General features: G+C 44.0%; 1 protein-coding gene across 2 annotated transcripts in view; it reads right to left on the reverse strand.

Moving 5' to 3' along the window:
- Positions 1 to 17,422, reverse strand: part of LOC142564355 (uncharacterized) — a 53,035-nt gene extending 35,613 nt beyond the window's left edge. For both annotated transcript variants that reach the window (XM_075675331.1, XM_075675332.1), the window contains exons 1-4: positions 17,251 to 17,422; positions 4,241 to 4,384; positions 3,333 to 3,484; positions 374 to 466 (exon numbers count right to left, since the gene is read on the reverse strand). In XM_075675331.1, the coding sequence (XP_075531446.1) occupies positions 374 to 466; positions 3,333 to 3,484; positions 4,241 to 4,370 (375 nt within the window). In that variant the 5' untranslated portion in view covers positions 4,371 to 4,384; positions 17,251 to 17,422. The remainder of the gene's footprint in view (positions 1 to 373; positions 467 to 3,332; positions 3,485 to 4,240; positions 4,385 to 17,250) is intronic.
- Positions 17,423 to 18,606: the final 1,184 nt, after the last annotated feature.

Raw genomic sequence — 18,606 nt, forward strand, 5'->3', positions numbered from 1 at the left:
CGATGAATGTCACGCATTGCAGAGTAGAAACGCGTGTCATGGCCATTCCTGTGAAGGAAAGGGTGCACTTGCTAAATTGTGCTTGTGATTATTTGAAATTTCAATACGTTCGCTCTTTACTGATACACCGATAACTAACAAGGTAATAGCAAAGCACTTCATGCGGAAAAGATAAGTAAGTGACGGCGACTGGGTGGAGCAAGCATACAAGTTACACGTGTTCTCGACTCACACGCACACTTTGAAAATCTCTCGTTATCTTGCTGGCCCTATTGTGGGACTCACATACGTGGAAATACAGAAAGTTCCGTGCACAATAATTCAGTTGTTTGATATCAGAATACAGTGCTATGATTTAGTTGGCGTATCTTACCGCTTGAACTGCACCATTTAGTTGGTCGACGATGAGAGATGACTTAAGCATTGTATCGTGATATAAGTTCCTTTCGAGAGCTTCTCCGTTTATCTAAAACGAAAACAGATTTGTGGTGAGCTTCACTTATGTGGTGGTGGAAACGCGTTCATATTTGGTATGAATACATTCATCAGTAGATTTGAGGAAACACGATATTGACTCAAAAACAATCATTACGAATACAATAAGCAAACCAAGAAAACTGCAGTTTTTCGCTGTTTCCTGCTAACAAAATATTATTTACAAAGAAAGCCTCAACTTGAAAAAAATGTGCGAGAAAAACATCTGGTCGGCATAGAAATTTGCATTTCCGCAAGCTTCGTGATTACGAAGTGTTAGAATGTTTTATGTACAGAAAGTAAAAAAAGTTATATCATTGATACAAAGCGTACCTATCACTTATATTATTATGGGAAAATACCCTTAAAACCTAACATTGTTATGTGTGGACGGTTCTGCCTTGCTCCTTATGCATCTAAGGTTATTCTCTTGACTTATCTCAGCCTGCTCTTTCCGACGTGCCGCTTTCGCCAGAGGCCACTCGCGAATACCCTTGTGAGGTAACACATATACCTTAAAGCTTTTAGAAGCGTTTTGGTTCAAAGTGAACGGAAACGCAAACCGTTTAGCAGTCGAAATAAGCTAAATACATATATAGTATTTGTGAGAAAAAAAAAGGAAGAGATTGATACGACCAGATCCGTTACTGGCATATAATGTGGTACAAGGTAGATAGACAATTTTTGAAAAATGGAAAAAAAGATAAAGGATATGTGTGCAAAAATAGTAAAATGAAAAGTATGTATACCATACTTGGGTAACTCAACCAGGACGGGGGACAAGTTGTCACAGCCCCATTTCGAAGTGGATGCCATATGTCATCACCCTCTTGTGCGCACGTTTTCACTTGACATTGAAGCAATTGCCGCCGAACAACACAATGACCCCTGGACTGCTTCCTTCTTCGACGTTCTCCTGGATACCTCAACAGCTCCCGCCTCTCGAACACATCGGCGCTAAGTTCCCCATTTTGCGACACGTGATCAGCTCCTTTACCGACGCAACTATGCCCCAAAGGGGCATAGTTGTCATCGTGTTATCCTGTCCCTTGTCATCCTGAGAGCCTTGGGATGAGAAATCTGTTCCTCTTTCCACTCGTACACCTAGTGTGGCCACGCTGCTCTTTTCAAGACGTACGCACGAATTCGGCCCCGCTGTTACCGGCGGGGGATGTACACCTTCTTTCGGAAGTTCGTCCGCTCTTGCTATGAATGTCAGCAAGGCAAGTCTCCAGCGTACCTTTCAGCCCGGGATCTTCAACCCCTGCCATACGCATCTTCACCCTTTGATCATGTTGATGTCGATATGTATGGGCCACTTCCCTTGAATACGTCTGGCAACAAGTGGTTTATACCTACCGTGGACCACTTAACACGCAACACCGAGGCTGCTTCCCGACCAGCTGCTACAGCGCTGGGAATTGCCACATTTATTTGGGCCACTTTGTGCTTCGTCATGAAGGCCCTATAGTAACCTCCTAAGTAAACGATTAGCCACATCGAAATAGATTGCCAATATATTCACCCAGCGCGAGGCCTGCATTGGGAACGTCCGCCTTCTAGGATCGTTCAGATTAAGAAGGAGGCGCTGAGACTATTAGCGGGAATAAAAAGCAAGAGAGCGACGCATAGAACTGCAGTCATAGCAAGCGTGTTTAACGGTGCGATATAGGAATATAGGTTTTGAATACTAAACATGAAATGGAGCTCAGTTAGGCAAAAGGCTAGATGGTGATATATGTATAGTGAAACTTGATCAAATCAAACCGGTGGCTATTTTTCGCCACCCAGCTTCAAAGCGGATGCCAATAATAATAATAATAATAATAATAATAATAATAATAATAATAATAATAATAATAATAATAATAATAATAATAACCGCATTGCCTGCCGCATGACGCGTTTCTCAGCGTTCGCATGCACTGGCGGTCTATGCATTTCCAATGCCAATTGCCTTCTTAGTAGCGACACAGTTAGATGGCGCACAGTATTCACAGAGAAGCGCGACGTAAGACTCCCACTGCAGTAAGCACACATATGGCACTTCGACGATCACATAACACTATCGCTATATTCTTCCGCTGCTAAACGCTTTACTGTCGACAGTTATCGTGAGATGGGAGCTGATGGAGTTATATCTTATTTTTACTATCCTCCATCTTTCTCCATTCCGATTACATTGCAGTGCATTGTTTCTCGAGTTGTTATCAACTTCCTACATATGCCATATGATCGAGTATAATAAAGCTCTTCCTATCCATATTCCCTTATAGTAATTGTTTGTACTCTTGAATTCAACCACTTCGCGGAAGTTCCAAATGCGCATGAAAGATGGCAGCCGAAATAGGCTAAACAATACATATTACACTTTTATTTTTGTCGCCCAACTTGTGTTTAATAAATTTCTGACAGGTGACACAGCAGCTCCTTAATTACGCTTTACAGTCCATAATTCACGGATCAGTGCTCTCTGCTAAGAGCATTGCTAAAATTGGGTTTAAGACATAAATGGGAATATTTATCTTTGCCAAATTATTGAAAGCCTTTGCACGGTTCATAATAACATTTCGATGCCGAAGCTGAGTTTCTCTTGACACTCCTAAGGAAGCTTCCACGAGTATACACACCTCTCACAAGCACACGGGAATTAATAAAATATATTTGCTGGCTGTTGTCCGCAACGTATTCAACAATTGATTACTCGTATTTAGGTTATATTGCATGTGGCAAACGTTTGCTTCAGGTTGCTATATTTGCATCACTGTTTATGGAAAAGCGCAAGGTTTTGGAAAGTGCAATTTCTCCTCACATAAACGGCTTCTAGTGGCACGTTCAAATGAAATAAGAGCTCTTACGGTAGATATATGGGAAGATGAAGACACAAAAACTAAATCCTTGGCCAGTATAGAGCTCTTCTCGAGATTGAGTGTAAGACCAGGCTGTACTTGCAGGATTAGAGGGCCCCCATCTGCCCTGCTTTCTAGAAGCTTTGGATACACAACAATGCCTGCAACAAGAAATAAGATGTGTTGTTAGTAGCCGTCAAACATTTCATGTGAACAGTTGCTGAAATCACCGTAGCTTGTTACAAGTTAAACTCCGCTTGAATGTACTCTATTGGCTGCTGCAATGAAACAAGCTGCAATCGGTGAAATGGGTATGCACATCGTGCGGCTGTGATCAGAGAACAGAGAACAGGGAAGTCGGAGCAACCTGACTTCCTCCAACCAGTCCCGCAAGTGCATATCATGTCCAACTCGAGCAGTTCGGACGGTGACGGGTGGTACGCAATATTTGCAGAGCGCTGGGCACCTGGCGCCACGTTGCGAGATTCATCAATTTTTTTTTGGTGGAGTTTAAAAGACTTCAAATTTCAAGAAGCAGAGTAAGTTACTTCAAGGTTAGAATTGGCTTTGCATATCACGCAAATAGCGAAGGGAGCGCTTTGATTGCGACTATTTCTCGCGCGAAGATCGCAGAGATAATGCAAAATGAACACCTCTAGACAGCTATGCCATATTCCATAAACTCGTTACACCCTCACTATAATAGCTGGCACTATTCAAATAAAATCATGTGGGTGAATGTCCCAAACCAACATATAGGGGCTACGAAGTACGCCATCTTAGGAGACTTTGGGTCATTTCGAACGATACCCAGTTTGTAGTCCCTTAAAAAAAGCACACTAAACATTTTACAGTTGAATGGTGGTCACTGTGCCACTATAGAAAATATGTTGCAGTATAAAAAGTGCAATGCTTACCTTCGCAACACTTGAAAACGCAGAGAAAGAAAAAGGCATATTGACGTATTGCAGTCATTGGCCCTCCAGGTATCTTCCTGTAGCACTGGCATTCGGCTGATTTCACGGCCGTCGAAAAGAGGATATCCATTATCCACTCCTTTCCTTTTGGTGAGGTTAAAAAAAAAAATCGGAAATCTACAGAGAGCGCACAATATTATACAGACTCACAAACTGGATTCAAATCCAAGGCTAAGAACGGCGCGCATAGGATGAGCGAGGCTGGAATTTTAACTATTTTGTAAGGAAAGTATTTATAAAGGACTATATGCTTAGACTAAAACGAATAACCCAGAGGATAGCATAATTTTTAAACAATAATTCGACCTTCACAAGCATGATTCTGACTAGCACCACAATAAAGATGCACGGTGCGGCATAAATATACGACATCGACTTTGAGTGAATCAAAAGCCAATACCATAAATTATATACTGGTATATGTCGTTAGCGAAGTATAATTTCATCCTTTTCCGAATATACTGAGACTGGTAAGAACTTCGTCAGAGGCAAGAAAACATTCACATTTACCCGGCAGCATGCAGTAATTTAGTTAGCAACGTGCTATTTATATACGAGTGTTTAGTGTGGAGACGAAAAGTCGTGCATGTAGGCCCCACTACCTTTCTAAAGTCCGAATCTGTGCACGTTACAGAGGAACCAAGACTCTAGTACCGGCCATGCCTGTGTGCCTTGTATCAATGGTGATGATGATGTATGGGGTTTTGTGGCGCAAGGGCCAGGTATGACCAAAGAGCGCCATGTCTGTGCTAATGAGTTTGCAGTGTAATTATGATTGCTATGAGGTTCGTGTGAGGTGCCTGTAAAGAGGCCTTAAAATATATCCTCTAAAGTGCGTAAAATCTGTATGATAAAATTATGGCCATGACGTATGATTTGTACTATGAGCATTTAGATGCATATAAGAAGAATGATACGATAGGTAAAAGATATCAGATTATGAGAAAGGCCAGAGCACTACTGCCTCCTTAGAGCCCTTGAAACACAAGGGCCTGGAGGCATGTGCTATGCAAAACAATTATCGCAGTGGCATCCTCTCTCGAGAGGAGGCGCTACGAATTCATGGGACTAATAACATGTAAGACCATTCATGGTTATATTGCGCTCAGTTTTACAAACACGATACTAAGGAAGGACAGGACGTGGACGGACGAAGCGCTTCGTCCGTCCACGCTATTGCGCTTCGTCCGTCCACGTCCTGTCCTTCCTTAGTATCGTGTTTGTAAAACTGAGCGCAATATAACCATGAACGTTCACCAACTAGCCCCCTTCATTGCTTTACTAAATGTAAGACCACATCTCTAAGAAAACCTAGCACTGTGTCGGTATTAAAAAGCGGTTCTGGATCAAGAAGCATTGCAAGATGAAGAGGAATGTGCTGTCGGTATGCTAATGAAAAATGTCTCTTTTGCTCAGATTCGGCTTCCCGACACTCCAGGAGGACGTGGAGCACTGTCAGCCTCTCCCCGCTTCTACCACAGGTTGGAGGTTCACTACCAGTAAGCAGATAATTATGGGTGCCAAATGTGTGTCCTATTCTGAGACGACAGAATAGGACATCTGTTCGGCGCAATTTTGTAGTAGAGGGCCAGAATCCTAATTGTGGTTTTATCATATGGAGCTTATTATCCGTTTCCGAGTCCCACATGCGTTGCCAGTGGTCTTGCAATCTCCTTCGCAAGAAAGGCCTCAGATCTGTGACAGGCACCGCAGCGGTAGGGTTAACAGCTTGCAATGAGATTGACGTGGCCATCTCGTCCGCCAGAACGTTACCTTCGATTCCCCTAAGGCCAGGGACCCAGCATATTATGATAATCTGGTTAGATGAGTACGCTTTGCACAAGACCGAATATAGTTCGTTAAACGCGGCATTTTTAAGTTTCCTGGGAGACATTAAGGCTTTCACGACGCTTAGAGAGTCAGTATAGATCGCTGCTTTTGGAAGTTTTGATTTTCTTATATGCTTCACAGCAGAGAGTAATGCGTAGGCCTCGGCCGTAAAGATACTTGTTTCCGGATTCAGTACATCGGATTCCGAAAACGATGGGCCGACGGCTGCATAGGATACCCCGGCATTTGATTTCGAAGCGTCTGTGTAGAACTCTGCGCAGGAGTGCTTGTACTGTAGTTCTAGGAAATGCATACGGATTTCTGCCTCAGGAGCGTGCATTGTAACATTTATAAAGGATATGTCACATTGTATCACCTGCCACTCCCAAGGAGGTAAGAGCGTGGTTAGGTGGATTAAGCGATGCTCGAGGAGTGGGACATGCATTTCATCGCTAAGCTCTTTCACACGCAGCGAGAAAGGCTGTCTTATGGAGGGGCGATTGCTGAAAAGTGTAGCCCACGTCATATCGGTAACGATGCCAAAACATGGATGTTCAAGATTAGAACGTACTCTAAGGAAATATGTAAAATTGATGTACGATCTCTGCAGGCGGAGTCACCACTCATTCGATTCGGCATATAGGCTTGCAATTGGGCTTGTTCTGAAAGTGCCCGTGGCTAAGCGGATACCTAGGTGGTGGACAGGGTCTAACATCTTTAGCGCGCTCGGGGCGGCAGAGTTGTATACCATGGCACCGTAATCTAATCGTGATCGAATCAGACTCTTATAGAGATTTATTAAGCACTTCCTGTCACTACACCACGTAGTCTGGGATAGAAGTTTCATTAGGCTCATTGTTTTAAGACATTTTTCTTTAAGATGTTTAATGTGTGAGTCTGAGGAGGAAAGTGAGTCTATTGTCGAGTATAGCACCTAGAAATCTGTGCTCTTTGTTTACAGGTATCTTTTCTCCACATATTTCTAAGCAAGGATCCGGAACCAGGCATCTCTTCCTTGTAAACAGCACACAAGAACTCTTTTGAGGATTGATTTTAAAACCATTTTTCTCTGCCCACCCTGACACCTTGTTCAAACCATGCTGTACCTTTCTCTCGCATACTGCGAGGTTACAGGATTTGAAGCCTATTTGAATGTCGTCCACATAGACGGAATACAAAATGGCCGGTGGTGAGGCAGCACGAAGCGTTGTCATCTTAACAATAAAAAGTGTGAAACTGAGCACGCCTCCCTGGGGTACACAAGTTTCTTGTGTAAAAGGACAGGACAGCACATTGCCGACTTTCACCCGGAAAGTACGATTGGACAAGTAGGTTTCTATTACGTTGAGCATATTACCATGAATGCCCATTTCCGATAAGTCTCGCAAGATCCCGTATCGCCACGTTGTGTCATACGCCTTTTCCATATCGAGAAATGTCGAGAGGAAGAACTGTTTATGTATAAATGCGTCCCGGATATTTCCTTCAATACGTACAAGATGGTCGGTTGTGGAGCGCCCTTCTCGGAAGCCACACTGATAGGGATCAAGCATTTTGTTCTGTTCAAGGAAATGGATCAGTCGCCGATTTATCATTTTTTCAAATATCTTACACATGCAACTTGTGAGGGCTATCGGGCGGTAGCTTGCCACTGAGGAAGGATCTTTGCCTTGTTTTAAAACAAGGACCATAATGGCTTCTTTCCATGCAGGCGGAAGGTACCCTGCGTCCCAGATAGTGTTGAAAAGTGTAAGTAGTGTCACTTGCGTGTCATTGTGTAAGTTTTTCAGCATTTCGTACATGATTCTATCAGATCCTGGTGCTGAGCTTTTGCATGCGCTCAAGGCAGCTCTCAATTCGGCAATGCTGAAAGGACGGTTGTAAGGCTCATTCTCTTGACTTTTTCTTGTTAATGGCTTACGTTCTTCTATTTGTTTATATATGAGAAAACATTGCGAATAATTCTTTGAACTTGACACGCTCTGAAAGTGCTCCGCAAGTGAGTCTGCCTGATCTTGCAGTGTATTGCCCTGTGTATTTACCAGAGGGAGTGAATATGTTTGTCGCCCTCTAACTCTATTTACCCTGTTCCAGACTTTAGCCTCGTCTGTAAACGAGTTCTGCCAGCTTTCTCTTCTGGCCTGTGGGGCGGGTTCTCCTGCCTTGGGATTTTACTTGCTTAAAGTTGACTAGATTCTCTGCAGTGGGAGAAGCGCGTAGCAACCCCCACGCTTTGTTTTGTTTCTTACGAGCGATCCTACAATCTTCGTTCCACCACGGGACCCGCCGTTTACATGCCGAGCCATTTACTTCTGATAAGAATTTAGATGCAATATCTATAATGAAGGCTGTGAGATACTGCACAGCAGCATCAATTCCTAAAGAAGACATGTCATTCCATGAGATACTAGTTAAGTTTCGGAACTTCTCCCAGTCGGCTGTATCGATCTTCCACCTAGGAGCCTGTTGTAGACATTCTCTTTCTTTATGTGTTTTTAGCAGTATGGGGAAGTGGTCGCTCCCGTAAGGATTTTTGTTAACTTCCTATTCGAGTTCAGGCAGTATACAAGGGGAACTAGGCTGAGGTCAATTGAAGAAAATGTTCTGTTTGCGAGAGAATAATATGTGGGTGTCTTCTTATTCAGAAGACACGCACCGGACGAAAAAAGGAACTGTTCAACGAGACGACCTCGCGCATCGATACGAGAGTCTCCCCACAGGCTGCTGTGCGCATTGAGATCCCCAAGAACAACATAAGGTTCTGGCAATTCATCTATCAAGGACTGAAATTCATGTTTGTTCAGTTGGTAACGCGGAGGTATGTAAAGCGAGCAAATGGTGATGAGTTTGTTTAGCAGGACAGCTCGAACCGCCACTGCTTCAAGGGGCGTTTGTAGCTGTAAAGGTTGACACGCTATACTTCTATGAGTGACTATGGCAACACCGCCCGATGATGCTACGGCATCATCGCGATCTTTGCGAAATGTTAGATACTGTAGAAGAAAGTTTGTGTGTTTGTTTTTAAGTATGTTTCCTGTAAACACAGCACTTTTGGATTGTGTTTTTGTATATGTTCCCGCACATCATCAAGGTTTCTGAGATGACCTCTGACGTTCCATTGAAGTATTTGTGTATCCATATTGGGAGTTAGTAGGTGCTGTGTGTACAGAAACAGAAGCAGTGAATATGGAAATTACAGTGAATAAAAAACAGAGCCCTTTTGAGGCCCTGTAACGGGAGTTTTGCCCTTTCTGGAGCGTTCGAGGGAGCCTCGCCGCTCCTTAGGCGCTTGGTGCGCCTTGAGGATAGGTGTTGTGTCCATTGCCTCTTGTGAGGCGCCGGACACGTGCTCTTGCGAGCGAGAAGTTTTCAGGGGGAGTCCCGCCTTGGAGGGCAAGACCCCTGCGCCCACCAGCCCGGAGGTCGATGGGGCTCCCTGAGGGATTTGGCTACGCCGGCCGTTGCCAGCGCTGGAAGGGACCTGGGAGGTTGAGGCAGCCTCGGTTGCGCCCAGCTTCGGGGTCGATGGTCCCTTCTCTTCGGTTGACGGAGCACTGCTAGCTGCAACCGCCACGGGGGCAGATGGCGTGACTGCCGACTCACTGCTTGTGGGTCGGACAGCCGCCGGAAGCCGTTGTGACGCTGCCCCCTGACGCGCCACTTCGTTAAAGCTTTTCTTTGGCAGGTATGCTACCCGCCTTCGTGCCTCTTTGAACGATATATTCTCTTTTACTTTTATGGTTACAATTTCTTTTTCCTTCTTCCAGGAGGGGCACGACCGCGAGTACGCGGCGTGATCCCCATCACAGTTTACACAGTGTAGAGAGTTCTTACATGCTTCAGTGGCGTGTTCAAGGGCACTGCATTTCGCACATGTTTGGCGGCCTCGGCAGCTCTGCGAGCTGTGGCCGAAACGTTGGCATTTGAAACATCTCAAGGGATTTGGCACATACGGTCTTACACGGAGCTTCATATACCCGGCCTCTATTGACTCGGGCAGGACACTTGAATGGAAGGTGAGTATTAGGTGTTTGGTCGCAATTTCTTTACCGTCTCGCCTCATCTTGATTCTTTTGACATTTATGACATTTTGTTCACGGAAGCCCTCCAAGAGTTCAGCCTCAGTGAGCTCCAGCAAATCATCGTCCGAAACAACGCCGTGGGTGGTATTCATCGTGCGGTGCGGGGTTACTACTACTTTGGTTTCCCCAAATGATACTAGTTTAGGCAGTTTCTCAAACTGTTCCAGGTCGCGGAGCTCCAAGAGGAGGTCACCGCTAGCCATCCTCGACACCTTACAACCTGGGCCAAAAACTTCGGTAAGGGTCTTAGATAGAAGGAACGGGGAGATTGTTCGCACTTGTTCAGCTGGTTTTTCTGCGTGGATCACGTGAAAACGCGGAACATTGTGGACTTGGCGTCCGAAAAACTGAAAGACATCTCCGGTGCGCCCTCGTTTCTGAGGGCGATCAGGGAGTTTAGGAAAAGCGTTTTCCATAAGTACAGTTGGGTTTTCGGCCGCGATGCCGACCACCCACCATGGAGCCCAACAGGGGGACGTGACAGAAGTTCCTGCTAGAGAAACCATGCCAACGCCAGCCGTACATCGCTGCTATAACCAAATACAGCATAACCAACGCGGGCTACCTACACAAGGTTAACCCTTGCCGCCGGGAAGCTACGAAGTGAGGAGAAGTGATGAGAAGACAGGAAAGATGAAAAAGACGAGAGATAAAGACGAAGATTGGAGAGGAGGACAGGAAAAGGCGACTGCCGATTTTCCCCGGGTGGGTCAGTCCGGGGGTGCCGTCTACGTGAAGCAGAGGCCAAAGAGGTGTGTTGCCTCCGCCGGGGGCCTTAAAGGTCCGAACACCCGGCATCGGCTCAACCTCCAGGATCCCCCTTTCCCCGAACACGGCTAAGCCGCGCACGGCTACACGCGGGAGGGGCCAACCCTCGTGTGCTCGGGTACGGGGTGTCACAACACACCAAACGCCTGCTGCCGCAGACGCCCCTGCGGGGTTGTATCAAATAGTGTTCAATGTCATGCAGGTGAATTACGTGTTCTTTCTTATGTGCATACTTGTATTTTTAAGCATGGGAGAATACGTCGCCTGAATTTCTCAGTCTGGCCCGTTTATGTGACGGAAAAAAAACAGCATACTCCTGTCACCATATGGAATGACGCCATCACTGCTATCAAAGACGTTTCTTTCAAGAAGTACGGGGCAAAATGCTTGGTGCCATATTAAACCATGTAGTTTAGCAGGATGCGTTGTTGGGCAAGTTGGTTCATTGTATTTGGAAAGATCTGATGCGCTTTGTAGACAATCACAAGCAAAAAGATGGGACAGGTGCAAACTAACAACAGAGCTTTATTCGAGGGAAACACTTAAATATCAGTTCTTGCCAGCGCATGCACATCACGATATCAGTAGCATATAAGAGGGAGAAAAACACGAAATCAGAAAAAACCTAATGGCGTGGCTCAGCTAATAATATTTTCTAGGAAACATCGTGCCTCCCTATTGTAAAGAATGATCGATGCGTCACTGATGCATGCTTGAGCCTGTCCCGTCTTCTTCCTTGTGATTGTCTACAAAGCGCATCCAATCTTCACAAATATTAAACCATCAACTTGACAATTTTTTATGCCTGTGACCTATCACATGGCCACCACTTCCTGAAAACTTAATGTGTTGCATATCTTTCTGCTGTTGCACCGGACAAATAGGCCTATAATGCTCGCATGACGCTTTCGAGTGCTTTAATTATCTGCTGCAAATGCCGCATTTATATCTAATAGATTAAGTTTCGACGACCTTTCCGCCACTACAATACCTCTGTTTGTACGAAATAATAACGTGGTATCCCACTGAATTCTGAAATATTGAATAAATATCTTAAATGGTTCAGGAAGCACTCACAGTCAAAAACATTGGAAACATTTAGCAGCATCGCACCAATAACAATTTCCTCATTTCTTGTGCGTTCTATTTTAGTTACACATTCAGTTGCCGCAAGAAAGTGGACAAGATTCTATATGGCGGTTGCAGAACACTTCCTAAGCATTCAATTCCTAATTTTCTACAAAGGCACTTTATCGCCTCCCAATTTTAAACTTCGTACCCACATCATCCATAACATGCCCGCAATTTCAAAGAACGACATCCCAGGGCAAATTCTTGTGCTCGCAGGAGAGAAGGTGGGAATTCTACGCACGATTGTAAAAAAAAGCGCTTGCACATACTTGCGCACTTTAGTGCAAAAATAACGAAAGCCTTAAACGTTTTACTGTGAGCAGACAAATTATTCATAACGTGCCATTTTATTTTCAAAACAATGATTAGATATGAAATTTAGTTCACCGAGAAAAGCACTGAAACATCCAGTGTGCTTTCCACAACACTTCAACAGACTTATAAATGTAGCATTTGGTAATTTTCATCAAAACTAGTAATTTATTTCATCTTCAACGTTGGCCACATATCTCCCTTAACATGTCCCACATTTGCACAAAATTTGATCTTGTCAAACATTTTCTTTTGCCGCGAACATTGTAGAACATTCTTTACAACGTCTATAACACTTTCAAGTATTTGCATACCTAATTTCCTGCTCAGGCCGCTATTAGCCCAGATGGAATGAATGCGGCGTCAGCCATATTGTGCAGGCGCCCCTACGTTAAAGGATATCGTATACAATACAAAATGTAGCTCTCTTATGACTGTGGTGAAATTTGCTACGTCGCTAGTGAGAAACATTTATGAGACTTTTGAATGTTTGTTTTACTAATTGCAAAATGCTGTTCTCTCATGCAAAATACCTAAGTTACACAAACAACCTAAACTTCCCTTTGTTTTCTCGATAACCTGACGATTTGTGAAAGCACACATACACTAACTGCCACATTGCGTTGATTCTATACACGGGGAAGGTATTATACGCGCTTTGTATAAGGGTATTAAATACGAATGAAGGGACTATTAAACAACATTGATGATGTTCGTAATTAGGCCAAAAGCATTACTCTTTGGCCACAGATCAACCTTACATTCGCCGCAATTTGTGCACAACAGTAACGAGAGCTCTATAAAAATTTAGTACACTAAAATGAAAAACTTTTGGAAAGGATGTGAAAAAAATGAAGATACGAAAAGAATTCTGCATCATCGATTAGATGTCCTCTATTCCTATGTCGAATCTGTGTGTTTTCATGGGCCACTACGTTCCTCCTCTAATGCCTTAAAAACAAAGAATCGAAGATTTGTAGTAAGTAGTCGCAATGCCCCTAAACCTCACTCAGTTTTAAGTTGCGATGAGCATGACCCATAAGGCGTCCCTCGTTGTCTAAATTGTATGTCTCTGCCCAATTTAGGTCTTCCGTGAAGCCTAGACAAGCTCCAGCACGCGTCATATAACCCGCTAAACGGGAAGAAATTTTAGTAAATTTCATTTGCCCTTAATTAACGCATGCAAATATGCCACCAAGCCAAAAATAATCCTAATAGGCCCTCGTTGATTCTAGGCGTAAACACCCTGCATCACTTACTGATCATTTAGGGATACGCAGTTATACGTGATACGTTACTGCGTTATACGTGATACGTTATACGTTATACGTTATACCCCCCAGCGACATTCCGGTACTAGCCCGATAACGAAAGCACTCCTCATCATAATTTATGTCGCAAGTACTCAACTACTCGCATTAAAAAGATAATTTCATTAGATTATAAGACGGAAGAAAATGCTACTTGTCTACTTCTATTCGATTCTAAGAAATAAAATAACATTTTGATGTTACCCTTTTTCGTTTTCGTTTTCGCTCGACTCTCCGCGCTCGACTTTGCCTCGCGCGCGCTTTGTAGTTTCAGTTGTTTCTTTATCGCGTCGTGCTGCGGTGGTCCTGCTGGCTCGCAAAACTTGCATTTGGAACAAGCAGCGAGAATTCCACGTCCATGTGATGTCGTGGGACGCGCGAACGGTCCGCGGAACTTGGCCCTTGGCCAAGTTCCGCGGACCGTTCACTGTGTTCACTTCCGCGGACCGTTCACTGTGTGCCAACGAGTGAACCTCTCCGTTCGAAGTGGTCAAGTGCCGTACCTCTGCCACAGCGCACTGGCAAAGAGCCGAAAAATCACGTAGTGTGCTCGCTGCACTTTCGTCCAGAGGATTACGAGTTCAACGCCGACTTACTGAAGTCGCGTGAGGTGTCTTTCAAAGCAGGCCGTCGTCGTAGAAGTACGCAACGACGCCGGCAGCACGAGCCCTCAACAGCAGGTCACGTTCATCAGTGCTTAAATCGCTGAACTCGAGCCCAGCATCGCGAGCTAATGTGTCGTTGTCAGGGTCATCCATTGCAACGAGCATCGAAGTTGGCGTCATAAAATAAAGAACCAGCTTGTCGTCGTGCGCTTTCCCTTCCGCTAGCCACCATTGTTTCGCTTTCGCGCTGCTGTTGGCTCTGTCTTGGCGCTGTTCCTGGCCGCGCGTTTGCGTTTTGTGCAGAAAAGCCGTAGCGCCATCTGTGGGAGCCGTTTTACTCACCGACAGCGCCACGTCACTATGAGACCATGACCTCAATACTCCTCGATCGGAGGGCGGCCGATTTGAACTGCGTTAGAGGTACGCGGACGCTTCAGAACGCATTTTTTCTTAAAATAAGTTTCTTCTTCGCACGAAACAAGCGTTTCGAGGTTTCTGGGATGGTATTTCAATGGTCCACGTTGACTTAATATTAACCTTTAGAACCCTTTTAGGTGATGCTTTCGTTGCGAACCCTCATAAACTTTTTCTGACCGCAGCTGCTGAGGCGCTCTCGCTCGATACCTAACACTTAATAATATTAAATTCCATATCAAATGATGGTATCGAACCTCAGTCCACCGGCACATTAGCCCGGTGCATTAACCATTAGGCCACAGTCCCAATTTCCTTCAGTTTACAACAGTATGTTTACAGATTAGGTAGACGTTTATCATCCTTCTTTTGTTTTTATGCGTGAAATTCACAGCGCATTCATGTTCGGTGTTCCAACCATAGAAATACTGTAGCAGATGATTCACGATCACACGTGCACGTGTATTGGGCCAACGCCGACTCGCTCTTTCAGATAATCTCCTCGCGTAACCCACTGAAGAGCACCGTCACGCGGGAGCCAATACGCTCGCGCCGGCTTCCTTGACGCCAAAGACGCGAGCACGAAATTGCCAAACTTACGGATTTGACTAACCGCTAGCCAAGAGCTAGGCTTCACATATATTCCCGGCTTTCCTTTTTTTCGCCATAATAATTCTTTTTTAACTTGACTATCTTCGTGTGTGGTCCATTTTCGACTGGGTGAACAAATAGCCAGGAAGGGAATTTTGTCTGACAATGCAAGGAATGATAATCGAAATAATAGTGCTACTATACAGTGAACTTTAACACGAACCAACCAGCCGAGTTAATCTCGCTCTTTATAAGCACAGAGCATATGCACAATACCGCCAATTTCGGTCACCTCCTTGTTGTTTTTGAACAATGACGTGCGCATTGAAGACGTGTTGATGAATCAACTTTGTTGGCTTTATGTCGCTAATATACAACACAATATATTGTTTATCGTGCATAAAGGAAAAAAATACGGACAGCAAGCCTGCCAAAGCGTCAAAGCCTCAGGGGGGCTTTAGTGGCAGTGCCCGACGGTCCGGTCAGACATAATTGCACTAGAAAATTGCACAGGGTTATTAAAGTAGTTAGTTAATAGCGGGTAGGAGCGAAATGTTGGAGTAGTTGCACAAAATGTTGTGTGAAACTTTCATTTTCAGTAGTTTCATAATCCCACGTCTTGTGTTTGCTTCTGCCATTGGCGTAAGAAATTTAATTAATGTTGCTGTAACATAATATTGCCCCATTCTTCCGTATTTCGTGGCAGTCTTGTGGATCCCGAAGAGCTCTTTCAGTCTTAGGGAGCGGGATGGTGTATACCGTATCCAAAAGTCATTATTCCAGAAATGCTTAATTATAACACTTTTGACAATCATGGAGGTGAAGTACTACTTGAAGAAATCTGTATCTTTTCTTGGACAAATATCATATGAAATTATTGACGACAGCGAACATAAAATGTAATTCCCGAGCTCCATCTAATGCTACAGTGATCAAACACAGTTAAGCCATGACGTAGCTCCACTGTAGCTTAAAGCACATAGAATCAATTTTCGCACGGAGATTGACATAAGACATCGCATAACGTATAATATACAGGAGACCGCACGCACCCCGTTACAGAGATGGGACAAATGCGAGTTCCATAAAAGATTACGGTCCCAAAAGCAACCAGAGATACTTTACAGAAGATGTGTATTTAACACATGGACATGCGCATGCATAACATCAGATGTGTGTAAGAATAACGGTTTTCCAGGCAGTGTTTTTTTCAAGGGTTTATGGAAACATACAAGTCGAGTTTCAGAATAAATTATTCGCGAACCAGTGCATAGCTTTAGTTGTCTTATTCTGTATGAAGGTAATTGAATCAGATAGGTTAGTTTCACAAGATACAAGAAAGTATCATCGACGTATTGATATATATAATCGCCTACTACACTAGGCAAATCATTCACATAATGGTTAGAGTACAGGTTGTTTAATATTCGAATGATAGTTAAAATTGCCCGAAAAAGAAACCAGGACAACACACAACACACCATGAGCCCTGAGGGACTAGGTCACCTGATATTTATGCAATGGCTGTTAAAAGGTTAGGGCTGACTATACGTAGAGAATGACAGGGTTAAGAGTCATAGCTTTAGTGAAATGTGGCGACAAATGGACTCAGATAGTTACGCTGGTAGTACGTCACTTGAATATATCATTACACCTGAATAGGTCGTAAAAATTATGGGGGCTTGAAAATCTGTTTCACCCGGGAATTGTTGTCGCGTTCACTTTAATATTGCCGCCTGCGCAGCAGCGTGAGCGTCTCTATAGCAAAAATGTTTTAATCACTGAGTCAACAACTACGCTGAGAACTGTTACTTCACTAGAACTTACGTGGAGGGATTTTCACAACACCTGATAAAACATTTAAAAAAATAGCTACTTTGTACCTTTGCTGTCGAAGTTTTACATACCTGCACACGTTGCAGAAGCGGTCTCTTGAAGGTACGTTCTAAGAGGCTATCCTTAAGTACACAAGAAAGCTTATAAGGCTCCGCTACTTCGTGGCGTCTCCCCGTTCGACATTTGCTGCAGTTTAACTGCATCTGACGTGCTTTTTTCGATGACGCTGCCCATTTGCATAAGGCGCTGTCCTTTCCGTGTAGCTCAGAAATGTCATCAAAAATTGCTGACAATATTCCACATTCTTTTCTTTTTATTATTATTTAATAGCCTCCTGTTTATATGAAGAATTCATGCACATGTCTTACAGGTATCTTGCCGCAAAAGTGAAAGCTTAATATGTTCATTTCATTTACCAAAACAACTGGTGTTTAGTGTTAGAAAATTAGGTCCTACAGAAGTCCAATTGCTTTCTTTTCAGAGATACCACGATGTAAACGCTAAATACACCTTAATAATATCATACATCGCGGCGAAAAAGTGCTTGTATGCGAAGAAGAAACAACCCAGCTAGTTCCAACAATGTTAACTAGAGCGTATTTGCCCGCGAGTTCTTAAAAACTCCAAAATTTTTTTTTCACATATATTATTTTAGATTTCACGCTCCGACACGACAAATATGCAAACTTTCTCCCACTTCACACTATTTTCAGAGTGGTTACAAACGTATAAAATAATTCACATTCTACACGTATACCTTGACGTTAACACATGTGATCAGTTGGGCTTAGCGAGCGCAAAGTGGAAGGACAATGTGCAAGTAGCAGCTCCCTTCATGGCAGTCAGTGTCAGGACGGCTACTGGGCTCTGAAGAAAGAGGCGTGTACAAATGACTGTGGGCGTTGAATATGTTATAGTCAAACGGTTAGACTTGATTGTACATGCAGAGTGTTCGAGAATTTGCCTCTGGAACAAACAAAACGCAAGCGACCAGAACTTATAAAATTGGCATTCGTTGGTTCATACTACAAGAACAGCAAAGCCCATGTGCTTTGCTTGGCCTTTAAGAGTGGAACAGGATAGATTTAAAAGATACCTGACTGCTTGTCACGCTTCCCGGAAACCTTAAGTTTTCTTGCGGACGCGCGCAGCCGAGCCCGCCTGTGCTGTGGCGAGGAACCAAACGGGCCACGTCACTCGGAAAGGGGCCCCATTTTTGTGTTTCCGGGTGAGAAAATTATGTTTTCTGGTATATTCAGGTTAAACTCCGACGCTATCATGTCTTTTGGCTGTGTTGGTTGTTGACTGTGTTGTTGGCTCTTGGCGATTTTTCTGATGTATTTTCCTTTGGGAAACTAAATTAGTTCAATAACACCTTGCACCACGTGGAGGATCTGTGTGGATGTGGTTCGGAATGATTTTTCGGC

This window comes from Dermacentor variabilis, chromosome 11 (assembly GCF_050947875.1).
Source record: "Dermacentor variabilis isolate Ectoservices chromosome 11, ASM5094787v1, whole genome shotgun sequence".
NCBI lineage: Eukaryota > Metazoa > Arthropoda > Arachnida > Ixodida > Ixodidae > Dermacentor > Dermacentor variabilis.